An 8,475-nucleotide genomic window follows, 5' to 3' on the forward strand; every position below is an offset into this window, starting at 1 on the left:
ACTCTAACCCAGAATGTGACTGCCTACCCGCCACAGAATTGAAGCAGGCAAGATGTGGACAATGGAAATGTCTGTTGACATCAGGTGAGGCCTTAAAATCCCACCCAGTATTACTTACCCCAATTATGCACAGATATTAGAGAAAACTCTAGATTACTTATCCTAATTATGCACTCACGAGCAAACAAGGCTTTGGTGTAAAAGTGTATCAAGAAAAGCCATGTTCATGTTTCTGTTTCATGGTGCCTTGGACACAGTTGCAAAACATAATGTACCTAGTGAATTGTGGAAGTCACATCACAATCAGATCTGGATTCAAGAATTCACACAATCCACTTCTCAGCCTTCAATAGTTATTCCTAACTTGTCTTCTGATAGGCCTTTGATTTTCAGTGGTGTTGATTAAAATTTCTTGAGAACAGGAGCATATAACGGCTTTTTAAAATCTTTTTATTCCAAAAAAAAACAAATTCAAATTGGATCCCATTCATGGTCCCCACAAGAGGGACAAACAAGATCAAAGCTGACAAGGCATTGCACCCCATTTTGGCTTGATCTAACACTTCATCTTAGCCAAAAGGCCAAGATGGCTTTGAAAAATTGCTTTGGGACGCCTTGGATAAACCTCACCAGCTATCCTGATCAACCCCTAGCGTGGGAGGTCAACCTGTCTGATCTGACTCTCCCCTGTAGGTAGTATAAACTGTCTTTTTAAAAATTCTTGTGCTCCATCCTTAAAGTTAAAAAGCCAATGCTCAGAAATGACCAGGCAAATCCAAAAAACCAAATTCAAAATCCAATTGAATCCAATTTAAGGTCCCCTTGTAAGTGACAAACAAGATCCAAGTTGACAAGATGAGGCAGCACATCCCACCTGGGGCTTCATCTGACACTTGATCTTAGCCAAAGGTAAGAATTTACTGACTTTTTGCCAAGGCAAGAATTGTTACATCAAAGATGCATGAATGTTCTGAAAGAAATACAGTAGCCTCATATTGCTGAGTCACTCCAAGTTGTGTTAGACACTTTTATTTAGCTTGAATGGAAACTACAGAATATTGCTTGTAGGTGATGTATTTAATATTTATACATCATGATTTCCCTAAAGTCATGAGTTGCTATTAGTACAGCATGCTGAAAGTATTATTAAAACAGTGTTAGCCAGATGCTAATTATTCTGCTGAAGTTCAGTTGCTTGATTCTTCGCATGTCATCTTGGTCAGAGAAATTTCTTCTTGCCAAGGGACTGAATAAACCGTAAAGTTGCAGAGTTTTTTCTGAAAAATGAAATGAATATTGTAAGTTAGATTGCCTTTCCAGGATTTATTCTCTTGTTACTTTTCTCATGGAATCCCTGCAGTGCAGAACGTGGCCATTCAGCCCATCAAGCATGCACCAACAACAATCCTACTAGGCCCTATCCCTGTAACCTCAGGTATTTACCCTACTAATTCCCTAACACTAAAGGGGTAATTTAGCATGGCCAATCTCTACTAGATCACATGTCTCCTCCAACAAGGGGAGCTTAAACCTGGAAGAAACTCAGTTTCCAATGATGGCTGAGGATAGAAGTACAGTTTTAATCCATTGGAGAAAATTGATGCAAATATTTAAAAATATTCAATGAATCATGGAAAAAAAACATTTTTGTTTGCCAGAGCACCAAGTATTTTATGATGACATAGTGCTTGGTAGGGACATGTTCGGTGCAACTTGTGGGCTGAAGGGCCTGTTTATGCTATAATTTTTTAATGTTTTTTCTATGTTCTATATTCCTGCACAACATCACAAGTTACAAATCCATCCTTACAGTATATGGTCATTTAGCCAGAAGGAATGACATCTATAGATGTTTACATTTAGTTAGAAATTAAAGCTTTGCAAGTATCACATTAATTTTCATCTTTAGTTCCCATCACTTTAGGCAAGGTAATAATCCGAATTCAATCCTCTCCTGCCCTGTCTAATCCTATTAATACACAAGTCAAGGAGCTGGATATGTTCAAACTAGAACTAGCTTCTAGAAAAAAAACAACTTTCATAAATATCAAAATTATATTTTGCCTCATAGTAATGTTCATAAGACTTTATTCCCATGCTGGTGACAGCACAAATTTCCCTTTCTATTTCCTATTTCCTTCCACATACCAGCCACAGGGAACTTGTGCACTCATTAGGCTCCTACCTTATAACCAAAGCAGCTAGGTTGCTCCCAACTAACGAACTGGAGGGGCACAAAAGATTCTGCTATAAGTTAGAAGGCTACTTGCTATTCTTCTGGGAAAAGCTGCTTAGAACAGGTGTTACAAAACCAGTCGATGATTGAGAAAAGCCTCCATACGTTGTGCTCCAAAGTAAGTGTGCAGGCTGCCACTCCAAGTTAATTCTGATTTTAAAATTCCAAATCGTATAAAGAAAATATTTGACCAATGAAGCACTAGAATTGACACAAAGAAAACTGTATAGAAAAGATTGGACACTCTTTATAAAAAAAAAGTAATTTTGCATTCAATTATTGTAAAGACAAAATGTGAAATTACCTGTGGAGATTCATGCAATTCGCAGGATTCCAAATTGTCAACGTTGTCCTTTCTGCATTGCGTTCTCCCCACTTCAACATTAAGAAAGTAATTCATCCCAGCAACAACCTAAAAGAAAATGATGTTTTAAAAAAAAATCAAATCCCAATTAGTAAAAATCTGAAGGCTTGAACTAAAGTAAGAATGATTTTCTGCAGGTGTAAATGTAGTTCACTCCCAAAAATTCATTTCTGCACAAAATGTAATCTCTAGTAATCCAAATTAAACATACTGCATTGCCTGGAAATTAGGTTACAAAGTGAATGGCAAGCCAACAATTGAAAGGTTAATGGTTATTTTGTTGAAATTGTGAAAATTGGGATTTTTAGCATAAAATTCTTGTCTGTGTGACACTGATGGGCGTAGAAAGTGAAATTGAAAAGCTTTTTTGATTCATTTGTAGGACGTGGATGTTGCTGGCTGGCCAGCATTTGTTGTCCATGAACTAAGTGGCTTGCTAGACCATTTGAGGGCAGTTAAGGGCCACATTGCACATGCAAGGCCAGATTTCCTTTCCTAAAGGACATTTGTGAACCAGATGGGTTTTTTTCCCCCAAACAATTGTTTCATGGTTCAGTAGATTCTTAATTCCAGGTACATTTATTGAATACAAATTCCACCATCTGCCACGGCAGGATTTGAATCTGGGTCCACAGAACATTAGCTGAGTTTCTGGATTAATAGTCTAGCGAAAATGCCACTAGGCCATTACCTCCCCTCCATTGCTGTCCAAAACAATTTGTAGTCAGCGATTTAACATACACTTGTGGTACAGTTTTCAGTGGCAAATCAAAGTTTCATTTGTGACCAGAGAACAGTCTGTTACTTCAAAGTACTGGGCACAGTTTCCTCAAAAAATTTTAAGTGTCAAATGGGTGAGAAAATGTTAAGTTTTCTTGATGTCTTTTACAGTGAGGTAAATAATGGGAATTTATGTCATGTAATTCTTGCCAATGGGGGATGGCAATGGAGCCTCAGCCAACTGATGAGCTCTAGAGACATCATTGCATAGCCACCCCAATCTCTGCGTCTACACAGTATAAAGTCTGACAACACCAGGTTTTAGTCCAACCTATTTATTTGATAATATACTCGCAAGCTTTCGAGGGGTTACCCTCTTCGTCAGGTGAATGGAGAGTTCTGGCCTCAGACAGAGCATATAAAGCACAGACAGTTTAGAGATTACTGATTAAAATGCGAATCCTTACACCTAACCTGCTGTTCAAGACCTGAAGTGGCTGATAATGTGAGTGGTAGGAGCACTGATCACAGTTTAAAGAGATGTGTATTGTCTCCAGACAGTACAGTAAGTGAGGTTTTGCAAACCCAGGCAAGTCACGGGGGTTACAGATAGTGCGACATGAACCCAAGATCCCTGTTGAGACCGTCCTCATGTGCGGAACTTGGCTATCAGTCTCTGCTCAGCGACTCTGCGCTGTCGTGTGTTGTGAAGGCCGCCTTGGAGAATGCTTACCCGAAGGTCAGAGGCTGAATGCCCGTGACCACTGAAGTGTTCGCCAACAGGAAGGGAACAGTCTTGCCTGGTGACTGTCGAGCGATGTTCATTCATCCGTTGTCGTAGCGTCTGCATGGTCTCCCCAATGTACCATGCTTCGGGACATCCTTTCTTGCAACGTATCAGGTAGACAATGTTGGCCGAGTTGCAAGAGTATTTACCATGTACCTGGTGGATGGTATTCTCACGTGTGATGATGGTATCCATGTCGATGATCCGGCATGTCTTGCAGAGGTTGCTGTGACAGGGTTGTGTGGTATTGTGGTCACTGTTCTCCTGAAGGCTGGGTAGTTTGCTGCGAACAATGGTCTGTTTGAGGTTGTGTGGTTGTCTGAAAGCAAGAAGTGGGGGTGTGGGGATGGCCCTGGCAAGATGTTCGTCTTCATCAATGATATGTTGAAGACTCCGGAGAAGATGTCGTAGCTTCTCCGCTCCGGGGAAGTACTGGACGACGAAGGGAACTCTGTCCACTGTGTCCCGTGTTTGTCTTCTGAGGAGAAGTATACCAGTATACACAGTATACCAGGAGATCTGTCAGTCCTCTCGCTCCCCCCCTCAAAACCAGGCTCTATCCCAAGACCCTGCCCCCTCAGGTTGCATACCCTTACCAGTATCAGAATGCCTGGTGGGCATTACCCAGCCCTGCCCACCCAGGGGCTTCAGTGGCCCCTGGTCCCACTGGCAACACCATCATGTCTGGTCCCCACTGGTGGGGTCAATCTGTGATTCTCACCAGTAAGGACCTCAAACAGCGAGGGGCTAAGTGAGCCTGGACAATAGTATCTGGGACTCACATGGCGAGTTGGTAAAATCTCATCTAAAGAATTTAAGTTTTATCATTGCTCCTGCTGTGTTCCTAGTGTCTTCATAGATCCAATCCACCCAGTCCCAAGAAAAACTCAATTTTAAAATCCTAATCCTTGCTTTCAAGTTCATTCATGGCCTCCTCTTTCCTTTCTTTTAATCACCGCCAACCTGATTGAGATTTCAATGATGTGGAGATGCTGGCATTGGACTGGGGGTAAACACACTAAGAAGTCTCACAACACCAGGTTAAAGTCCACTAAATTTTGGAGCGCTGCCCCTTTGTCAGGTGAGTGGGAGTTCTATTCACAAACAGGGCACAAAGACAAACTCAATTTACAAAATAATGATTGGAACGCGAGTACCGCAAGCTCACGGATAACCTCATGATGCTCCACTTCTCCAGCTTCCACCCTAAACACGTTAAAGAAGCCATTCCCTACGGACAAGCCCTCTGTATACTCAGATGAGGATCTCGGTCTTTCGGGTCAAACCAAGTAAACAAACTTAAATTACATTCGGACAAAGAAAAAGGGGGCAGCCCCCCAAAAGGAGGGGGAATGGCCTGAACAGAAACAAAAAGTATAAGGAAACTTAAGGCACGTCCAATCAAAATGTGATTGTCAGGGTCTATAATGCACCTCAGCCCCTGCGGTGCCCAACGGGCACAGAAGGCCCCGACTGTGCCCACGGACACCACGTGCCCCCTTTCCAGGGACACCCGGCCGCGAACATAGCTGCGGTAGAGGGGCAGACAGTCAGGATGGACGGCCCCGTCGATTGCCTGCTGCCTGGACCTGTTGATGACACGTCTTGCCAGGCCCAGGAGCAACCAGACACCTCCAGACGCTGAAAGATGCCCTCATAAGAGCAGGATATGGGGCTCGACTCATCCAATGCGCCACAGCAAAACAAAAACTGCACTGAACTCCTCAGAGGACAAACACGGGACACAGTGGACAGAGTACCCTTTGTCGTCCAGTACTTCCCTGGTGCGGATAAGCTACAACATCTTCTCTGGAGTCTTCAACATGTCATTGATGAAGACAAACATCTCGCCAAGGCCATTCCCACAACCCCACTTCTTGCCTTCAAACAACTGCACAACCTCAAACAGGTCATTGTCCGCAGTAAACTACCCAGCCTTCAGGTGACTACAATACCACACAACCCTGTTGTAGCAACTTCTGCAAGATATGCTGGATCATTGACATGGAAAAGCCCCTTGAGCATTCCCAATGTTAATCATCTCACATTGACAACTGTGCCTTCAGCCATTTGGAATCTAAACCCTGAAATCCCCTCCCTAAATTTTTCCCCACTTTTCTCCTCCTAAAACCAACTCAAGAACAGCATCATCCCTGCTACCAGATTTCTGAATGGACCTACCTTGCATTAAGTTGATCTTTCTCTACACCCTAGCTGTGACTGCAACACTGCATTCTGCATGCTCTTGTTTCCTTCTCTACAAATGGTATTCTTTGTCTGTATAGTCCACAAGAAACAATACTTTTCATTGTACACTAATACATGTGACAATAATAAGTCAAATCAAATAAAGACCCTACAGGCACTGGTCCGCTGCACTGATCGATTGGTGTGGCGAGCCAGGAAAAGGCTGAGACACCAAACACCATCTTTCCAGCCCCATTTTGCGAGCAGATTGAGCTTCATGCTCAGAAAGGGCAAAAAGCCAATTTGAATATTGTCATGCAGCAAAGCCTGCATGTTCAATTCCAGCCTGACAACTCATGATCTTCAACAAAGACCAGGTACCATGACTACACAGGCAGGGGGAGGGAGGAGAAAATCAGAGGCCATTAAAGTTCCTAGGTAGTTGAGGGCATAATGGGACAGTACCTATTGGGCATTGCCAAGCTGGCAGTGCCAAGGAGTGGGGAGGCAGGGAGGGGAGCTCTGCAGGGGCACACAGGCCAGGTTGGGGGAGCTCTGCAGGGGTGAGGAGCTCAGCAGGAGGGTCCTGATGCCAGAAGCCCATGTTGCCACAGAGGAGGGGGTTACACTGCCACCAATGATTGGGGCAGGGCATGACATGGCAGGTAGTCTCACATCAACCAGTGCACTTAGAGGTCCAGACACCTGAACCTTGGCACCCAAGTGCTCCGCAGCTGACTTCCTTGCGTGCTTCATTCCCCCCCAACCCCACACTTTCTGGCACAAAATTCACATCAGGCAAAAAATTGACAGCATGTGCAAAGATTACAGTGCCAAGCTCACCCCCCAAAAAGTGTGACCTTTTTTTTGCTAGGATTGCATCCTACATTTTTGACCAGGTTTGTATAGCAATCTGTCCTGATAGCTCCTCTTGTGACTCTTACCAAGGACGTCTTCATTAATAACAATATCCAACTTGATATATGTTGCTCCCTCACAGGGTTTTTCTACCTCCTTTTCAGTGCTGGTGGACATTAACCCTAGCACACAGCACCTTTTCCCCTTCCCCACTTGCTGGCAGGGTGCTGTCAAACTACCCCATAGTCTGAGCCTAGGTGCCCCTCCTCATGACGCCTTCCCCCAGACTCTTCCCTTTGAACTCGGCCAAGCTGAACATTCCCCCTCGCCCCTTTTTACCTGCTGCTCAGCAGACACGATCCTCAGCACCTTATGGGCGTACATGTCGTTGGACTGCTTGTTGAACTCGCTGATGGCGAAGCGCGCGGCTTCCTGCACCTCGGGGTTGTCGGGGGACACGGACTCGGGGGCGCCCAGCAAGTGCGAACAAGTGGCCAGAGACGCCAGCAACACAACAACCACCGCTCCCCGCGCCGCCAGCAGCATCGCCATTTTCTACCGTCTCCTGCACAACCTCCAACTGCTCGGACGCCGCTCGCCGCCGCCTCCTTTATGGAGAGCAGCCGCTGGGCCGGGCTCCGGATATCACGCAGGCCTCCCTCAGCCAACCCGCAGAGCGGGAAGGCGGCCCCGAGTCTGACAGGGCCCCGGGGGGGGGGCGCGAAACCCTCACAACAGAAACGCCCCCCCAGTTGTGCAAGAAGGACAGTCTACAAGATTGAACTCGGATAAAGGCGATTTAATTTATTATGTCACGTGTACAGAGATGTAGAGATGCCGGCTGCGGTAAACACAGTAAGAAGTCTCTCAGGTTTAAGTCCAACCAGTTTATTTGATAGGAAACCCACAAGCTTTCGGAAATGGTGTTCCTTCATCAAGTGTGTGGAAGGTTCCTTGCATTTGTCCAGAATTAAGTTCCGCCTGCCATTTCTTTCTCCAAATTTCCAGCCTATTTATATTCTCCTCCCTATCAGCAGCTCCCCAAGTCTTGGTCTCAAATTCAGATTAAAGGGTCTCAAACTCAAATTAAATCAGGACAAAGTAAAAGGGGCAGCTCCCTAAAAGGAAGGGGAACAGCCCGAACAAAAACAAAAGTACAAAGGAAACTTAAGACACATCAAATCAACATGTGATTGTTGGGAGGGGGCGGTTCTTTCGGATCAAGTCTTTCGGGTCGGTCTTTTGGGTGGGCCAAACAAGTAAACCAACTTAAATTACGTTCGGACAAAGAAAAAGGGGGCGGCCCGAACAGAAACAAAAAGT

The 8,475-nt window shown here is 44.8% G+C and overlaps 1 protein-coding gene across 1 annotated transcript; it reads right to left on the reverse strand.

The window, feature by feature from the left end:
* Positions 1 to 995: 995 nt before the first annotated feature.
* Positions 996 to 7,810, reverse strand: LOC145350835 (cystatin-like). Its single transcript, XM_080200188.1, has 3 exons — positions 7,492 to 7,810; positions 2,541 to 2,648; positions 996 to 1,277 (listed from the first exon to the last, which is right to left on the reverse strand). The coding sequence occupies exons 1-3, from the start codon at positions 7,702 to 7,704 to the stop codon at positions 1,188 to 1,190; spliced, it is 411 nt and encodes a 136-aa protein (XP_080056314.1). The 5' UTR covers positions 7,705 to 7,810; the 3' UTR covers positions 996 to 1,187.
* Between the last annotated feature and the right edge of the window lie 665 nt (positions 7,811 to 8,475).

This window comes from Carcharhinus amblyrhynchos, chromosome 12 (assembly GCF_965287045.1).
Source record: "Carcharhinus amblyrhynchos chromosome 12, sCarAmb.v2.hapA, whole genome shotgun sequence".
In the NCBI taxonomy this organism is placed as follows: Eukaryota; Metazoa; Chordata; class Chondrichthyes; order Carcharhiniformes; family Carcharhinidae; genus Carcharhinus; species Carcharhinus amblyrhynchos.

Bases quoted from the DNA above. Each gene is read 5' to 3' on its own strand.
- LOC145350835 (XM_080200188.1), bottom strand. From the start codon at position 7,704: ATGGCGATGCTGCTGGCGGCGCGGGGAGCGGTGGTTGTTGTGTTGCTG. The intron at 2,649-7,491 runs GTAAAAAGGGGC...ATTTTCTTTTAG, and splicing joins TCGTGTCTGCTGAGCAGCAG to GTTGTTGCTGGGATGAATTA. The intron at 1,278-2,540 runs GTAATTTCACAT...TTCATTTTTCAG, and splicing joins AATTGCATGAATCTCCACAG to AAAAAACTCTGCAACTTTAC.